This window comes from Pimephales promelas, chromosome 1 (assembly GCF_988280905.1).
Source record: "Pimephales promelas chromosome 1, fPimPro1.hap1.1, whole genome shotgun sequence".
Classification (NCBI taxonomy): Eukaryota; Metazoa; Chordata; class Actinopteri; order Cypriniformes; family Leuciscidae; genus Pimephales; species Pimephales promelas.
In genome coordinates this window covers 17,269,227-17,289,138 of record NC_142769.1, presented here as the reverse complement: position 1 = coordinate 17,289,138, position 19,912 = coordinate 17,269,227, and the positions used below count along the sequence as shown (strand labels likewise).

General features: G+C 42.3%; 1 protein-coding gene across 8 annotated transcripts in view; it reads left to right on the top strand.

Annotated features, from left to right (window-relative positions):
* LOC120477912 (nuclear factor 1 B-type-like) overlaps nucleotides 1-19,912 on the top strand; it is a 131,656-nt gene that overhangs the window by 98,799 nt on the left and 12,945 nt on the right. For 4 of the 8 annotated variants that reach the window (XM_089128343.1, XM_089128364.1, XM_089128357.1 and 1 more), the window contains exons 7-11: nucleotides 1,975-2,109; nucleotides 3,052-3,230; nucleotides 10,540-10,678; nucleotides 11,142-11,224; nucleotides 17,389-17,468. In XM_089128343.1, coding sequence (XP_088984469.1) covers nucleotides 1,975-2,109; nucleotides 3,052-3,230; nucleotides 10,540-10,678; nucleotides 11,142-11,224; nucleotides 17,389-17,468 — 616 coding nt within the window. The remainder of the gene's footprint in view (nucleotides 1-1,974; nucleotides 2,110-3,051; nucleotides 3,231-10,539; nucleotides 10,679-11,141; nucleotides 11,225-17,388; nucleotides 17,469-19,912) is intronic. The other 4 variants (XM_089128344.1, XM_089128361.1, XM_089128348.1 and 1 more) reach the window with 3 other exon arrangements.

Sequence of the window (19,912 nt, the reverse complement as noted above, 5' to 3'; positions counted from 1 at the left end):
CTGTGTCTAAATAATGACTAAAAAATGATCTTAATTTGGTCGATTTTCTGGTCGATTTATTATTACTACCCCCCCGACGCGGACTTTTGCTGATGTGCTGTTGTGAAAGATGGAGTGAAGAGGGGGATGGGGTAGAATAGAGCTCATGAGAAAATGGTTTGTTTTGTAAAAGCCATATCAGAAGGAGCGAAGCATGAATATTAAAGCCATATGAGGTCTTGACAAAAGGAAACTGTCTCAGCCAAAGCCTACTCCTCATGTGCACAGAAACACACACACACTCTCGCCAGTAAAATACCTTCATAATTTCATATCAAATCAACTTTGTGAAAAGACAATGTCATTGTATGGCCACTGCCTCGATAAAGTTGCAAGTCTCTCACTCTCTCCATTTCTTTTTCTCTGGTATGCTTGAAAAAAATGAATATATCAATTTGTGTTCTTCAGATGTGTGTGTAGTCATTCCCTGGTAAATGCATACATACAAAACATGCCTTTTTTTTCTGTGCTTTTTTAAGGCTTTTGGGAGAGCAAATTCTCCTCCTGTCACCTTCTTACTCTCTATATCCCACCCACCTTCATTCTCTTCTTCCTTCCTTCCCTCTTTCCTTAAACACACGCATAGATTTTCCTGAGGGAGAACAATCCTGCCTTCTAACAGCTTTTTTTTCTTCCTCTTTTTTCAATGTTCTGTTGCAACAGGTGTGATGACAAAATATTATTCGAAAGCCATATGCTAAATACAGACATGTTGAAACAGGAAAATGCAGTCAAAAATGTGTTTAAGAAAAAATAATTCATGTTTCAAAACCATAGCATATAAAGCTAGACTATTACTGAAAGGTTTATCTATAGATTCTGTCTATAAAACTATTGCAATACCTATTTACAGTATAGTTGTGGAGTCATGTTAGGTTTTTCTGTGTAAACTTTCTTTTTGATCATATCGGTTTATAAAAATGATTTATGAGTGCCTTGTTCAACAATTCACAACCCTAATGTGTCTTTTTTTATACTGTATATATTTGAATATTTTAAAATGCAATTAAATAGATTAAAAAAAAAATACTGCAAAATTACATTGTATGGTTAGGAAATCTTTGGCAGCACAATGTTCTCAATTGTCTTGTCATTGGCAGTAGCGGTAAACAGTCATTTAGGAAATTTGGGACCCTGAATAGGACACACAGACACATGGAATCCCCCTACATTCCAATGCCTTTGTGTTATTTGAGTCAAGATCATTTACCTTTTTCCTGCCTTCGAGAGAGAGAGAGAGAGAGAGAGAGAGAGAGAGAGAGAGAGAGAGAGAGAGAGAGAGAGAGAGAGAGAGAGAGAGAGCATTATGAAGTTAAATATAGAGACGTAGTCGTGATTGATTTATTCATCTAAAGCAACTGTGCATATCCAAACAGAATCTCAAGACAGAATACACATCATGAGAAGTGTTTGCAGATATGTCATTAGCTAGCTGTTCTCTTTTCTTCCACCTCCCTCACTTTTCCTAATTTCATTTTTTATTGCGTCTGCCTCCCTTTCTTTTCCGTTTTCTCATCTCATCTATGATTGTCAGGGAGGAGCGCCATAGACATACAGGCCAAGCACTATGTCTCCTCCATGTCTGCTGATGAAGAGACTTTTGTTTTTTTGTCTCTTGGAATTAGATATGAAGTTAATCTTTTTTCTTGAACAATCCAACAAGATAGATGATACACTGCATCGCACTACTGAGAGGGGACGTGAAAGAGAAACAGCATAAGAAAACGTGAAAATGTCAAAAGAGTGTGTTCTTATGTTGTTGACTTTTTTTGAATGCTCAGTTCAGTAATTTTGGTAAAGATTTAGTCGCCTAGTCAATTAAGTTTTTTTTTTTTTCTGCTCATCCCAGATTTTGATTTCTTACATTGTTAATACTTTCTTACATTGTTAATATCTGACATCCCCTGTCTATTTTTTTTAACATTTTTTCTTCAGCAGACATGTCCTCTCCCAGCATGAAGAAGCCAGAGAAGACATTATTCAGTCCCACATCTCCACAGGACTCTTCACCTCGACTCAGCACCTTCCCCCAGCACCACCACCCAGGACTGACCACCGTTGGCCATAGTGGTATTACTTTTCTAAAAAATACTTCTCACAATCCTTCCCTGATTCAAGCAAACCTTCTTACAACCACTGAACATTTTGAACGCTATTAAAGCTCTCCTCAAAGTTTTCTACTTACTGTATGAGTTCGATTGTTGTATTTTTATTGTAATCTTAAATGGGCAATTTCATTGTCTTTCTGTTTCAATTTCTCCTAAAATAATGTTAGGCCTAGTAAAATACAAGCATGAATCAAACTCAAAATGCAAGGCAGAGAGAAATTGTAACATATACAATGAGCCAAAATCTAACTGATGATTTGCACTTCCTTTAGACTGAGCTCTCTAACAGGCCGTCGTTTAAAGGAATCCACAAAATTCCCACACTGGCGAGCTAACTTTTTCAGGCGCAAATGTTTCACTGTCTTTATGTACATCTGTCATATATGATATGATTTTGTGCGGCAGTAGTAGCTACACACTGATTCATCTTCTTTTTTTTTTTAAATTTTTATCACAACAACCAGGTTACGGTGAAATATCACCACCTACTATGTTGGAGTGTACAGTATATCCAGCATGATTTACAAGATTTTGCATGTTATGTGTTAACGTGATATTTATATTAATTTTATATATTTGAGACAATAGTATTTGATTATCATCAGTACCACTGTAACTGTTTATGAGAAATACAATTTTGTTTCCACCATAATTCTTTAAATGACACGACTTTCGGGGCTTAAAAACAAAATTCCAAATTTCTCACTGGTAGACATGACTTTATGGGTGATGTTCATGCTCTCAGCCCTTAAATATATTCATTTCCGACATGACTTGAACGGGTTTTATGTTTTTTGTGTGGTATGGCTTCTTGATAATTACCCATGAGCAAAACTTTCATTGAATTTACATGTAGTCAAATTAAAATCTATTAGTAAAGTAGTTGTTTTCTCTGCATGTGCAGTAATTTCCACTAGGAGTCCACCTCCGCATTCTCCGCTGCAGTTTTCCGGCCCTGGCATCCACCCCTCAGCGCCCTACATCTCTCATGGCGCCATCCGCTACCCACCGCACCTCAACCCACCCGACTCCCTCAAGAACTACATGCAGTCTTACGACCCGTCCAGCCCACAGAGCAGCCAGGTATGTATGGAGTACTCACGTACACGCACAAAGACTAACGTACACGCGCATTAACCCAGACCCTAATGCAATCATACATAATTAGTACAGTTCATCTGTACTAGAACAGAGCCTTTAAATCTCACGACTGTGTGTGCATTGTCCACAATACATAATAGATGCCAGCTGTAAAAATAGGGTGTTGGTTTAACGTCTCAGTTGAAATATTCCCTTTCCTGAGACACACAAGAACAGATTCACATTTAAAAAAAAAAAAACTTGAAATAACATGCATCACGTGTACCGTAAATTCTCCAATCATCATGTTGTCACATATGTTAACCATACCGTGAGCTAAAGGCGCTCTACCCCCTAAAACTAATGAGACCCTCATTGTAAGAGCACATGCTGTAAACACAAAGGTACTTTAGCGCAGTTTTCTTCTTTTTCTGCCTCTACCTCTCGTTGCCTGTCTGTCTTGGTGTCTCCGGTTGTTCCCAGTGCATCGGACTCAAGTTTGATTAACAGGCCACATTGTTTCAGCACGGTAATTGACCCAGTTTAGCTAACGAACACAAAATCATTAGTGGTTTTCTCTGTCGGCGCCTTGTCTAAATCAGCTCAGAGCCGAGCGCGAAGCCAAACGACGGCCTCTCCATCGCTGTGGCGACTGTTTACCAGCAGCGGCGTAAATGAAGCGAAAGGGAATGAAAAGAGAGAGAGGAAAAAACGCAACAACAAAAGCAAGTCAATAAACACTCCAACCATGGCAGCCACTGCGCGTTAGCACAAACACACATGCACTCAATGTGTCTCCAACTCAATGAAAACTACTTCCCTAAAGTTTGAATTACGATTTATCGTATACTTTAATATAGGCCATTATGTCTTCATTGTTATATGAAAAAAAATACCTCATTCCTGTTAATTGAAGGACTTGAATGTTTTGACTCCTCCTCCTTAGCAGGTGATGGATGGGGCTCTTGTTGAATTGAACTTTCTGCATCTCTGCCAAGCAGCTCAGACTGTCCCACTCATCTTAATTAGTACCACAATTTTTTTTTAAAGGCTAAGCCTCTCTAAACATTTTGATAATGGGAAATTTAAACTTTATTTTGGATTATTTTGCGTTTGGTTAACACTTACAGTTCCCTTTTGCTTGAAGATATTGATATTTGAAGTGTGGAAAGTCAATAACAACACCAAAAAAAGAGGTAAAGTTAGAGTGGGTAATTCAGTGGTATAACCACACAATCTCCCTCATTTTTTTTAACCTGATTGGGGGGGTGGAATGAGTTTTGTTTAAAACAATGTATTAAGAATTTAAAAAAGCAAAACTAGTGTAAGAAATATCTGCTGTGATTTGATACGTTGGAAAACACAGCGCTGATTGTCTGAGGGATTTCTTCTTTTTCTGTGTGATTGAAGCGAGGTCTCGATATGACAGAGTTTTATATCCCCGCCGCCGCTCAAACAGTAAACAAAGGGCTCTTAGACTGGACGAGGCATAGCACGCTGGAACTGTTACTTGGGAGAAACCACAGGGAACGATAAAGGTCGTAAATATTTGCCGTTGCCGGGGTCTGCAGCTTGGTGAGCGGAGATCGCTCTGCAAATAACATGGGGCATATAATCGGGTGGATGGGAGCCAGGATGTTTTTATGCTTGCTTTAACGCAGATTATATTACACCCTAATTAAACATTCTATTCACTTTGGGGAACCCCATGGACACCATTCTCTTTCATAAAAGGCCTGTTTGAGTTTTGAACTTAGGGCCCCGCTATGTGAATTCAGTCGAGTCTGTCTCCTGCAGTCCCGAGTATAAGGAGGTAGACGCTCGCTCCGTGTCTGCGTCTGAATCCTGTGTTCCCTCAACCCCCTCTTTTTCTGGTTTGTGTATCAACTAAGTCATGAAAAGTGCACACTCAGCTGTCTAGCGCCAATGCCAGAAGAAGATGGGAGAAGATCAAAAGATGTGTTAATCTGCCCATAATCACAGACAACAAAAACAAATGACCATGATCATTAGCATCATTAAAAAAAACGTCTCGGGTTATGACTATAACCCTTGTTCCCTGAGAAGGGAACGAGACACTGCGTCGATAAAATCGACTCTTTGGGGACGCTCCCTAAGCGTGCGCCTCTGAAGTATGAATGAAACTAATCCAATCCTGATTGGTGTTGCGTCGTGACGTAACATGTGACGGCATACCCGGAAGTATAAAAGTGACGCTGTCACAACACACACTAGCCTCGCGATGAAGCAAGACGCTCAAGGGTCTGAAAAGGGGGCGTGGCAACACGACGCAGTGTCTCGTTCCCTTCTCAGGGAACAAGGGTTATAGTCATAACCCGAGACGTTCCCTATCGAGGGAACTCAACACTGCGTCGATAAAATCGACTCTTTGGGGAACGAGTACCCACTAGGCCACGCACCGAACAGACCCGCCCCAGAGTGAAACTGATTAGGCACTCAGCAAGGGCCGAGTACGTGTGCACCGGGCGTACTGGGAAGGCTGAGACTGTAAAACCTGATGAAAGTATGCGGGGTAGCCCAGCCGGCTGCCTCACAAATCTCCTGCAGAGGTACTCCCGACAGAAGGGCCCTAGAGGAAGCCATGCCTCTAGTCGAGTGAGCCCTTAAGGCCAAAGGTGAAGGAACCCCACGCACCTTGTAAGCCTCAGTAATAGCCTGGACAATCCAGTTACTTATAGTTTGTTTGGTCGCCGGGAGCCCCCTCTTAGGTGACCCAAAGCATACTAACAACTGGTCAGATCTTCTCCAAGAAGCAGACTTTTCCAAGTATACACTCAAAGCTCTGACGGGGCAGAGCAAGTGAAGCCTCTCTTCTCCCGCCGACACATGAGGTGGAGGATGGAATGCCTGAAGGACTACAGAGCGAGCCGTACTCGAAGGAACTTTAGGCACGTAGCCCGGACTCGGGTGCAAAAAGGCCTTTACTTTGCCAGGGGCAAACTCCAAGCAAGCTGGCGTTACCGCCAGGGCCTGGAGATCTCCCACCCTCTTAAGAGAGGTAATCGCTAAGAGAAAGACCATTTTCAACGTTAAGTCCTTAGGCGAAGCCGACTCTAAAGGTTCGAAGGGAGCGAGGGACAACCCTTCCAGAACTATTGCCAGATCCCAGGCAGGCACCCTGGACCTGATCGCCGGCCTCATCCTCCAAGCACCACGGAGAAACCTAATGACCAACTGGTGCCTCCCCAGAGGTCCACCATCTACTGGCGCGTGGAAAGCCGAAACGGCAGCCACGTACACCTTAAGAGTGGACGGGGAGAGACCCGCAGAGAAACGATCCTGAAGGAATTCCAGAACTGAAGCCACTGGGCAGTTTACTGGATCCAACCTTCGTTCTCCACACCAAGTGTGAAACACCTTCCACTTGAGGCCATATAATCTCCTGGTAGATGGGGCCCTAGAGCTAAGTATGGTTTCAACCACCTCAGCTGATAAGCCAGCATTTAGGTACTGAACCCCCTCAGAGGCCAGACCCACAGCTTCCACAACTCTGGGCGAGGGTGGAAGATTGTGCCCTCCGCCTGAGACAATAGATCCCTCCTCAGAGGAATCGGCCATGGCGGAGCTATGAGGAGTGATATTATATCCGAGAACCATACTCGTGTCGGCCATCTCGGGGCAACCAGAAGTAGACTGATGCCCTCTTGACGGACCCTCTCCAGGACCCCTGGGAGCAGAGCGATCGGGGGGAAAGCATACAGGCGAAGCCTCGGCCAAGCCTGTACCATGGCATCCAACCCCAGTGGGGCTGGATGTGAGAGGGAGAACCAAAGTGGACAGTGGGACGTCTCTCGAGACGCAAACAGATCCACTTCCATCGGTCCGAACCTCTCCCATATCGACTTCACCACATCCGGATGAAGTCTCCATTCCCCGGGCCTCAGCCCCTGCCTCGACAGGATGTCTGCTCCCCGATTCTGAACCCCTGGGATATACATTGCCCTTATTGACAATATCTTTCCCTGGGACCAAAGGATAATCTGATGCGCCAGTTTGCACAGAGGGCGCGATCTGAGTCCCCCCTGTCGGTTCAGATAGGCCACCACTGACGTATTGTCTGTCCGTATAAGGACGTGGCGACCCTCGATGTCTGGGAGGAAGCTCCTCAAAGCCTTGAATACCGCCATCATCTCCAGGCAATTTATATGCCAAGTGCGATGATGGTCCTGCCACAGACCCCTGGTAAAGCGGCCGTCCATGACCGCGCCCCAGCCCGTAAGGGAGGCGTCTGTCGAAACGGTTTCCCGGCGACATGACACCCCCAACACTGGCCCTTGGGATAGGAACCAAGGCTTCTTCCATATTTGCAGAGACTGAAGGCACTTGCGCGTTACTCTGATCATACGGAACGGATTTCCTTTGGGTGAGAACCCCTTGGTCTTCAACCACCACTGGAGGAGCCTCATGTGAAGGAGGCCCAGAGGAATAATGTTGGATGCCGCTGCCATGAGGCCCAGCATCCTTTGAAAGTGTTTCACAGTGACGGCCTGACCTAGCCTCACCCTGGACACCATCGCCAGAATTGACTCGATACGTGCGGGAGACATACGTGCCTGCATTGTAATCGAGTTCCACACGACTCCCAAAAAGGTCGTGCCCTGGGACGGTTCTAGCACACTCTTCTTCAAATTGAGTCTTAACCCCAATTTTTGAATATGGCCAAGAACGACATCTCGATGCCGAACTGCCATCTCCCGAGACTGGGCCAAAATAAGCCAGTCGTCGAGATAATTCAATACGCGAATCCCCTGAAGTCTCAGTGGAGCAAGGGCCACGTCCATACACTTGGTAAATGTGCGGGGAGAGAGTGCTAGGCCGAACGGAAGAACCCGATATTGGTATGCTTCGCCCCCGAAAGCGAACCTCAGGTATCTCCTGTGACAAGGAAGGATGGAGATGTGAAAATAGGCGTCTTTCAGATCTATCGTGACAAACCAGTCCTCGGATCTGATTTGACTCACGATTGTTGGAATGGTCAACATTCTGAATTTGAACCTTCTCAGAGACCGGTTCAACACCCTGAGATCCAAAATTGGCCTTAACCCCCCATCCTTCTTTGGAACTATAAAGTACCGGCTGTAAAACCCGGACTCCCTGTCTACCGGAAGAACACGTTCTATGGCTCCTTTCGACAGCAGAGTCTGTACTTCTTGTTCCAACACCTGAGCCTGCTCTGGGACCACCGCAGTGAGCACCACCCCAGAGAACTTGGGGGGGCGGTGCGCGAACTGCAGTCTGTACCCAACTCGTATTATCTGCAGGACCCATGGAGATATGTTGGGAAGATGATACCATCCCTCTACAAAATCTGCTAAGGGTACCAGCCTCTCGAGGCTGGCCTCTGGTGTCTTTTCGCTGGAAATTGATGCGGCCCGAAGCGCTGTTAACGGCGGACCTGCATCTTTTCCTAGAGGGCCCCGTTGTGAGAACAACCTCGGTTGTCTCACTGCGGAGGGGGCAGCCCTCTGAAGTCCTGCCTTGGCTAGGACCTCTTTTCCGAAGTCCTCTTAGCCTGAATGACGTCCCTCAGGTCGCCCCTCTGGCTGGAGGACTTCGGTTTTTGGGAGCGTTTCCTCTGTTGCCAAGACCCCGGAGGGGGGGCTCTAGAGGAAACGCTCTCCTTCTGCTCTGCCCTGTGGGAGGAGCTGGCTGATGGCTGGGGCTGATTGCTTTGCCCCCCCCTACTAGATTTGGCCTTCGCTTTCCGGGGGAGGTACTGCTGGAACGCCGCAGATTGTTTTCTCGACTCCTGAAACCTGTCGACAACCGAATTAACGGCGTCGCCGAACAGGCCAGAAGCCGAAAGCGGCGCATCCAGCAGGAAGGACCTATCCTTTTCTTTAATTCCGGATAAGTTCAGCCACAGATGCCTCTCCGTGGCCACCATGGCCGCCATAGAGCGGCCAATAGCGCTGGCCGCTTCCCTAGTGGCCCGGAGAGACAAATCTGCGGCCTTCCTCAACTCCGCGACATCTTCAGGAGTAGGCCCCTCCCCCTCATCCAAATCTTTCAGGAGGTCGGCCTGGTATGCCTGCAAAATCGCCATTGAGTGCAGACACGAACCAGCCCGACCCGCCGCCATGTAAGCCCTGCCCACCAATGCAGATGTCTCTCTGCAGGGCTTACTAGGCAACACCGGGGTCTTTAGGGAAGACGCCGATTCGGGAGAGAGATAGCTCGCTAAAGCCTCCTCCACCTTCGGCATCTTCCCATATCCCATATCTCGAGCCCCCATAACATTGCTGTAATCTATTACATTGGGACTCGAAATACGGGACGAATGCGGTCTTTCCCACGTTCTCGAGATCTCTTTATGGAGATCAGGGAAAAACGGCAGACCCCGGCGGTGAGGCTGTGACCTGCGCTGCAGGTAACGCTCGTCCATTTTACTGGTGACTTGCGTTTCCTGCTCATGTTGTGGCCAGCTGATGTTTAGTCTGGCCACAGCGCGTGTCACAACCTCCACCAGCTCCTCATAACCCAGGCCGCGTGATGGCGTGCTGAGATCACGGTCGTCCGCATCGATGCTGAGCACGTCCCCTTCCTCAGAAGTAGACAGCTCAAGCACCGGGACCTGATCGCGGGTAGGAGAAACCGCAGCGCGGGCTCCCACACCACTCTCAGAGGCTGCGGGACCAGCCGATGGCGAGCGAGAAAATGCCTCAGCATTCTCACTCTCCTCCGCCAGATCCCGCTGCGAACCCCAGGATCTCAGTCGCCGCATCGCCTCGACATATGCGGGACCGGAACCCTGGGGAACGCGAGCCTGACCGTGCTCGTCAAAGCACGCCAGCCGGGAGCGCAGCACTCTAATAGGCAAAGCCTCACACATTTCACAAGCAGCCCCCTCGAGAGCTGCCCGTGCGTGCTGCACTCCCAAACAATACACACATAGAGAGTGTGCGTCCCCACCCGTGATGAAACGAGGGCAGGGATGCACACACCTCTTGAATTGTTCACTGGCCATACTTTCTTTCAATAATAAGACAAACAACACCAAATAAGACAGACAGTTTCAACATAAAGCGCTTGCTGAAGAGCGAAAGCTAGTGTGTGTTGTGACAGCGTCACTTTTATACTTCCGGGTATGCCGTCACATGTTACGTCACGACGCAACACCAATCAGGATTGGATTAGTTTCATTCATACTTCAGAGGCGCACGCTTAGGGAGCGTCCCCAAAGAGTCGATTTTATCGACGCAGTGTTGAGTTCCCTCGATAGGGAACAACAACATGTAGCCATGTGGCCTGATATGCTAACAGACTACCTTTTTTTCTCTGTATGTCACAGCCGAACAGCAGTGGTCAGGTACTGGGGAAAGTGCCCGGTCACTTCACGCCAGTACTGGCCCCCTCGCCCCACCACGGCACGGTCAGACCAGTTTCTCTCTCGATGGCTGACACCAAGCCAATCACCACATCATCAGAAGGTAATTTGTTTAAAAAAAAAAAAAACACTATAGTACATTTTATTGCAAAAATCTGTCTTCTATTGTAATATATTTGAATAGTTGATTTTTGTGATGGTAAAGCTGTATTTTCAGCAGCATTTATGCCAGTCTTTAGTGTTACATGATAATTCAGAAACAAGTTGTTACAACATTTCTTATTATCACAGTTGAAAACAGTTGTTATTTTTGTGGATATGGTTATACTTTTTTCTCAGAATTCTTTGATGAATAGAAAGTTCAAAAGTACAGCATTTGTTTGAAATAGAAATCTTTAAAATCATACATGTCTTTACTGTCCCTTTTAATAAACTAAATGTGTGTCCTTGATGAAAACAATTATTAATTAATAAAAAAAAACTTTACTGAGCCCAAACTTTAGAACAGTGTAGTGTATTACTTGTGTCTACACCAGCTGTATTAATATACTTGAATGTATATTTAGGTTATTCGGCTCCAGGCACCCCCACTGCCAACCGTTTTGTGGGACTGAGCTCCAGAGACCCAGCCTTTCTTCACCAGCAACAGGTGAGATATGACCCACCCTTTTTACCATTCTCTTTTTTCCCCCTGTTCTCTCTCAAATCCCCATCCAGCTGTTCTATATTCCCAACAGGTGTCAGACAGGTAGCACATCAAATAATCTGGTCATGAATTGTAGGCACTGTTGTGGAGATAGGGGGCTGTTGAGACAAAATGAGGAGGAAACTTTTGACATTTGTTTGTCAACATTTGTTAATTGAATGCACCTATTGGTTTGATTACATATACTGTGTAGTTTGATTTGAGTAAGACACTGTGTAGGATAATTATATTTATAAAGCATTTAATGCCATTGACACTCCTGGCAAGTTCTCCTCTGTTGCTCACAGTTATTGAGCACATCTTTCCACTTGCTCTATAACCACGGTCACGTTTAGAGGTTTATGGTTTTTGCAAGTGTGGGTGAATGTCACTTTTATGAAGAATCCGTTGGTTTCCATAAATTCATACATACAGAGTCCACATTTTTATAAATAAGCTAAGACTAAACCAATGAATTTTCTGTTAAGTACCCTGCAAATAAATACAGTGGCCCCCAAAAGTTAGGTGGACAAGTAAGCCATATTTGTGTATACATATCTTTGCAAAACATCAAACCAATTCTCAGAACTACTTTAAAAAAAAAAAAAAAAAAATTACAGTTAACACTGATTTCAGTGTGATTACACTTAGGTGTCCTAGCAAAGTGACCACAGGTGTATATCCTCACATTAGCTACGGACATATCCGATTAACATTTGACAACCAGCAAGTGTTCAAACTCACTTCACTTTTTTAAACCGTTTAAACATTCTGCTGTTTAAACGTTCACTATTTCTTTAAAATATAAGACTCTAAGTTAAGTGTTCTTTAAGTGTCAAAATACTTGTTGGGGCCACTGTAGAATTTAGACAAACATTAATGTTTATACTTATTGAAATCAAGTAGTTTCAGACTGTCCAATTCCGTTTTTCTATCATTTGGTTTATGTTCATGTTAAAAAGTAATTGATGCATTTATACACAGCAGGGGATGTTTGTTGGACTTGATTTTTTTTTTTTTTTATTGCTATCACATCCCACATCTTGTCTTAGTGTTAAAACTACTGTGCAACAAAAGTTAGCATTGTCTTCAGATGGACAAAATGATGTATGACTAAATGCAGTACTTAACATGATCGATATTGGTTTACGTCAGGCCTCAGTACTTAGAAAGTTATTTAGTGAAATGATCGTTTTTGGCAAAACACTCAGTATTGTATAAAGAGTAATAGTCTTGTGCGTGTGTGCGATGGCCCTCTGCAGCATGAAAGGGCTGGTCCGAGGCCAGTATTTTCCACCCTCCTCTAATTGAATTCATCTGCACGCGGCGACATCATAATTAGTGGTTTTCTCTTGCCCTGCTCCTGAGTTACAGTAATGGCAAGCCTCGCTTTTATTGCTCTCTGGTTTTGCATACTTGGACGGGGCCAAGAAATGTACAGCTCACCAACAGGGACAGTGCTGCAGGCCTTATTTAAAAAAAACATGGTAATAATTATTGTATAAAGAATCAGAAGTCGAACGGACGGATAGATGGTGTAACTGGATATAATGAAAGGACTGATATTGATAACAGCGATTCAGTGTGTGAGCTGGGTGAATGAGTGATTATATTATCTTTTAGCAGGTATCGCATGCAGGCACCGCAGCTGCTGTAGTGTCGCATACGGCTTAATGCCTTTTGTTTTAGCTGTAGTTCGCTTAACAGGCAGAGGGATCAGATGTAGACAGGATAATATATCAACCATCTATCATGTTTATATGAGCCGGAGCTTTTGTTTGTCTTCAGAAGTGAGCATTGCATAGCCAGTCCTGACCCGAGTTAACCTGCGGCCATTGAGCTGGCGCTTTTGCTGGGTAAATAATGTCTTCCGTACACAGCAGCCTTTATTCTGAGTGATTTATCATAGGATATTATGAGATGTATTGACACCTGTGTTCCCCTGCTGAGCTTTTGTACGAGCATGCGGTGTGACGCGTGGGGCGTATGGATTACAGCCGTCGCCGTGGCGTCACCTTACAGACCCTTAGCGCTCCTTTCCCAGCATGCTGTGGGGCAGGGTGCTGCCTTCAGCTCAGCCGGGCCGTCTGGAAACTGAGAAAGCTCCAGACGCTCAGCGGGACGCTTTCTTTCTCTCTCTGTTCCTTAATGCCTCCTCTCATTCTTTCACTGTTCACTCAAATCTAAGCTTTTTCCCCCTCTCTCTTTACCTCATTTTGTGTTTCTTTCTTTTTCTCTCTTTCGATCCCTCTCGTAGGGCCTAGCATCGAGAGGCTCTCTGTATAGGCTCAAACACACCCTCGCTATAATGACTCCATTACATAAGCAGTCATGCCGTGTCTTTAGTCTCCGTTTACTGGAGTCAGTAAATCAAGCGGGTGTGTCCATACATACATAATCACTCCTCCTATTGGTCCCATAGCAACTGTTTGAGCTTATTTCATTTACAAGAACCATCTGTATGCTTATAACCCCTATGTAAGATGTTGAGACGTAGCTGCTTGTGATTTGTGGCCCCGGGTCCTTCAGATAATATGCTTGTCGTCCGTTGTCGCAGCACGCATACATTGTATGATAGTGGCAGCTTTGGGATGGCAACCATTAGAGTAATGGACAGACGATTCATCTGGAGTACGGACAGTGTCGCATAGAGCCGTGGACGTGTGTTTATTGGATCAGTAAAAGAAAACTTTACTGGTCATCTGCATTGGTGTTTCACAGTGTTATCTCGAAAGCACTCCTGCCGATAGTCATAATGCTCATGATATGCATCTAAAAATTAAATGAACACAATAATTGAGTTAGTTATAAACTATTATTTGGCCATTTTGAGAATATCTGCTTTGGACGATAACTGTGTCCATTTACTGATCAAGGGTTGGGTATTCACAATCCATTATTGACTGATTTTAGAGATTTTATTGTTCTTTACATTTAGACTACCTTTGACATGTTCTGATGCTCACTTAAAGTTAATCTTTAAATACAATTATTACTGTAAACTTTTTTTTGTCAAATGTTTCGTGTAAAAACCATTAGGGACGGTAAAAAAGATTTTTACAGGAATTCATATTTTTATTCAGCAATGTTGCAGTATAGCGATTAAATTACATTTTTAAATATATTACTATAGTTTTGACTATTTTTGACCAAATAAATGCAGCCTTGGCGAGCATAAGAGGTAGCTTAAAAAAATCAGAGCCTTTTCTTTTTAAATATTGAATTTTTCTGAAATGCTTTTTCTCCCAACTTAGCAACCATGAATATACTATATTGAAAGTATAAACGTTGCAGTTTAATGTTTTGTCTAATGGTTTGTTGGTATTACATTTGTAGAGCTATATACTGTATGCTTATTTCTATATATAATGCATTAGACAGACAATAGATAATACCAGTTATTGACGGATTTCCTTATAGCAGGGGTGGGCAATTCTGGCCCTCGAGATCTATCCATCCGAGTGGATCTTGAGGGCCAGAGATTTCCCCACCTGCCTTAAAGTATCACAATGGCCCTGTTGTTAAATCAAGCTCATTCACAACTTACTCAAACCCCTCAAAACACACAGGGGAGAATGACAGATGAGCATTCGTGCACACAATCCAACAGCACCTGCTCTAGACTGATACCCCTGAGTAATTTGTTTGTGAAAACACCAGTGATGAGAAGATTTCATTAGCCGCCTTCCCCAGGGGTTCTTCCCTTTCTCTTTCAGCATTTCTGTTCTCCCTCCGTTCTCTCTCTCGACCAGTGATCACAATCTTATTTGGCTTTATCTAATGCAAACATGTTAAAGCAACCACCACTCACAGCTGTGAAGGTGCTAGCGCTGCTGTAGCGTAACTCTGTGATCCACTGGTGCCAGTGACAGATGGCACCCGTGATCAGATAACTGTTGACCTCAAGCCTAGAGCTTGTGTCTCGCTATTATGTTTTTGAAGCCAATATACTGTGGCATTTTATACCTCATTGTGGCACTTTAATTGTTTCATTGTAGATAAGACCGTTTTGTTCAGCACTAAAATAGCACTTGTGCTTTGATTAAAATTCAAGGTAGGGAGAATTTTAATCTATTTATTTTTATATTTTATTTTATTCATTTTTTTTTCTTCTTCCTTGTTTATTTTTGGAGCTAGAGACCTAAGTGCCAACATTTTAAGAAACCTTTTTTAACAACTAGAGTATTTTATTTTATTTATTTATTTATTTTTTTGATATATTCTAGTATTGTGTGGTTAGTGTGGTTTGTGTTTTTGGTCTGTTTAATTAACCAAATCTGAACACCTGAAATCCTCTCTCTTAATTCCAGAGATATTAGACACTAAAGATACATGCAGTGCAACCCCTCATCAGCATATTGTATGAGTGTGTGTTTTTTCAATGTGTGGGGTCGACCAAAACAGGATGAATGAATGTGCACTACCAAAACAGTCTGATAGCTGACCTCAGACTTTGCCCCAGTGCCATTGTTTTCTGGCTACAGGTCACTCGAGAACACACACACACACTCTCTCTCTCTCTCTGTGGATATCCGCACATAGCAATGTGAAAATACCTCACATATTTCACTATTAGTCACTCTGAATGTTCAGCTTAATGGCACTTCTATTTTTCCCTCAAAATGTAAGTGTCCGATTTTTATATATATATATATACTTTTGATAATTTAATGCATCCTTGCCGAATAAAAGTTAACTTATTAAAATTGTTATATATATATATATATATATATATATATATATATATAACAATTTGAATAAGTTAACTTTTATTCGGCAAGGATGCATTAAATTATCAAAAGTGACAGACCTCTACATTGTTACTCTACATTGTAAAAAAAGACTCTACAAAACTAGTTTCCATTTTTTCCACAAAAGCTATTTAACAGCACAACTATTTTCAACATTGACGTTACTTGATCAAATTAATGCTTAAAGAATTTTTCATAAACCTTAAAAAAAATCTCACTGTCCCCAAACTTTTGAGCAGCACTGTATAATATGAATTTAATTAAGTTCAAGTAGTTAAAAGTGTATTTACACAACATTATAATTTTGTTTTCCTTTCTGAATATATATAATTTAATATATATCCACAGCACCCGTGACAGGACCTCCATGCTTCTGGTGAAGTTCCTGTTCCATGTTAGCACTTCTCACCTAATTTATGTGGCTTTTACTCTGGGAAATGTGTGTTTGAGCCACCCAAAAGTCTCCGGGGTGAGCACTAAAGCATCTTTGAAGTAAATATAGAAAATCAATTATTCACCCTCCTAGATTTATTGTCATGGAAATGGATTTGATTTGGGGTCCTTTCCAGTTATAGCGGGAACTATTGACAGAGTAGCATTGGATATTCAGAGAGCGAATATACCTGATGAAGGCTCATATAGCACTTGTGTGTCTTTCATTAGCAAAAGTGTCATGATTTTCTCTTATGTTGTTGTTTGTTGATGGCTTCTCACACTTTCATGCATACAATTTGTTGCATGTTTGTGTGTAAATGTGACCAGTTGTTTATTTTTCCCTCTCATGTATACTGACATTTAAAAAAAAAAAAAAAAAAAAAATTGGTGCTTTGTAAATTGTGACCAAGGACAAGATTAGTCTCTCACATAGCATGTTTCATGTTATGCTTCAGTGAAAACAGGCTGCTTTTACAATATCTAACAGCAGTGAAGTGACCGTAACTGCATGCACCATTTGGAATGCATGTGCTTCCTCCCATTCGAGTGCATTCTGGGATAGATGAATAACCTCCATGTAACCCAGCTCCCATTTTTGTATACTAACCTCTTCTTTTGCTTTCAGGACGGTTATTAGAACCCTAATGGTATTGCATGCCACATGTGACAATTGCCTTTTGTTTTGTGTACATTTTTGATGGCAATTTGAATTGTAATTTAAATTAGGCATAATTTTAGGCCTAGAACAGAAGATTTAAGACCTAATATGACCATTAGTGAGGGTGTTTTCCTATTCTAGTAATGTAAGATTAACATCAGATAAATGTAAGAATATGTGTTGAGATAAGCTTAGGTCTTGCTCCAGGTCTTGTTGCATGCTAAATGTGTGTTAGTGCCGTTGTGCTAGCCCAGTTGTCTGACTGAGAGGTGTTTGATTGACAGCTGAGGATTTGTGACTGGCCCGTGAATCAAAACATCAGGTCATATGGCTCAGAGGAGGCTTTGGGGATTTCTTGGCAAAGGTAAACGTTTCCTTTATTTTTAACCCACCTCTCCATTAAATATTACTATGTACAACTTATATCTGCAATAGTACAACACCCCCTCCAACCCAGTCCAGATCAAGCCCCCCTTTTCTGTGTTTTTGCACTCATCGCAAAAGTGTATTTGTGATGAATTGTGTTCATGTATTCGTCTGTAAGGCCATGAATGCATCACTCATTCTTGTAATGGCTAACTATATCATGAAAGATAAAGATAGTCAAACAACATGATAGAACATTTCATGTTTTAATTTGCATTTTGACTTCTAACTATATTTCCAAATGTTTTAGGTCCATCTCCTTTGATGTTCAATAAACTTTGGTTTCTCAAAGTGTAATAAGTGGAACTTCACAAACCTTTTTCAGGCTGTGCACATCTGGATGAGCAATCTGCAGCCAAATTCATACAATCTTCACTCATTACAGTGCATTACCTTGAGAAAATTTAAAGGAATAGTTCACACAAAAATGTGCCTATGATTTACAAACCCTCAACTAAGTCATCCTAAGTGTACATGACATTCCTCTTTCTGCCGAATACAATCGGAGTTATATTAAAAATTGTCCTGGCTCTTCCAAGCTTAATAATGGCAGTGCATATATCCATCATAAAAGTCCTCCACACAGCTCCAGGGAGTTAATAAAGGCCTTCTTGAAGCAAAGCGATGCGCTTGTGTAAGAAAAGTATCTATATTTAAAACTGTATAAAGTAAAATAACTAGCTTCTGGCCAAAAGCACATTCAGATTCGACTTAAGTCTAAGTGTACTGCTGATATTTACGCTACGCCATGGCCACTGCGCAACTTCCGATGTCACAAGTTGCGCATTAGTCATAAGTAGACTGAGTATGGCTATTAAATGTTAAATATGAATATTTTTCTTACACAAACTCATCGCTTCACTTCAGAAGGCCTTTATTAACCCCCTGGAGCTGTGTGGAGAACTTTTAAAATGGATGGATGCACTTTTATGGACTTCAAAACAGAAACAGCCATTTACTGCCATTATAAAGCTTAGAAGCTTTTTTAATATAACTCTTGATTGTATTCGTCTGAAAGAAGAATGTCATATACTAATGCAAAGGATGACTTGAGGGTGAGTAAATCATGGGCTAATTTTCATTTTTGGGTGAACTATCCCTTTAACGTTGAAAGTGGTGGATTTGTTGGTTGTAGGTGCTACATTTGGATGAAATTAGAGATGCAACTTCTTAGAGGTTTTGATATACTGGCATCCAGCAATTTTTTTTTTTTTTAATGTTAGCATACCACTCTAGAACCATCTCCAAGATGTTGAATCTCTTGATTCATTCACTTAAAATCAATGCAACATATTTGATAAAAAAAGATTGGTAAGATTTTAGACAATCATACTGATCTATCGTTACCAGATTGCCCATCTTGGAGACAACAGTGTTTATGATTTCCCCATGAATGTTGTTCTAAGACTTTGTTTCAATATACATGACAAGTCAAACTTGGTCAGCCTCCCTTGATATTCATGGTCAGTTAGACCTCTGGAATGAGACTATAGGAGTCTCAGCACAAAATGACCTCTGATGATTTTTCCGTAAAGAAAATCAGAGCAATTAATGGTTAACATCCTTATCTCCCTGAACGAACGAATGGAAGTTAGGAAGATGATTACTGCTGGGAAAGAGAAGAACTCCTGCACTAGTGCAGCAGAATCTGTCTGAGGCTCACTGAGAGCTGCATATTTACAAAGGTCATCGCTAAGCTTGGAGTTTCAGAGCTGAGGCAGTCAAGACTGTTTGCTCTTTTTAAAGCCCCTCACCCTCCCCTCTGCATTAAAGCTTTACACTGTTCTCTGAAAAAATATTTTCATAAATATCTGACAGTGAAATCAAGATTTACAATTCTTGTATCTTCTCTCCAGATGCTTTTTGGTAATGCTATTATGCATCAAGCAAAGCTTCTCTCTCTCTCTCTCTCTCTCTCTCTCTCTCTCTCTCTCTCTCTCTCTCTCTCTCTCTCTCTCTCTCTCTCTCTCTCTCTCTCTCTCTCTCTCTCTCTCTCTCTCTCTCTCTCTCTCTCTCTCAATTCAATTCAATTCAGAAAGCTTTATTGGCATGACAAAAAATACATTTTGTATTGCCAAAGCGTCAAAACAACATAGAAAATGATTTGGAACATTTAGTACACAAAATATTAAAACTGATATCATAAAACAATATCATATGATGTTGTACAATATCAAATCAATATCAATATCAAACAATATCAAACAATATCAAACATACAATATCAAACAATATTTTATGATATCATAAAAAAATCTCTCTCTCTCTCTCTCTCTCTCTCTCTCTCTCTCTCTCTCTCTCTCTCTCTCTCACAAGTGCAGAAATGCATTTTTTCCATAGTAACAAAACCAACACAATTTATGCAACATCAACAATTATAAT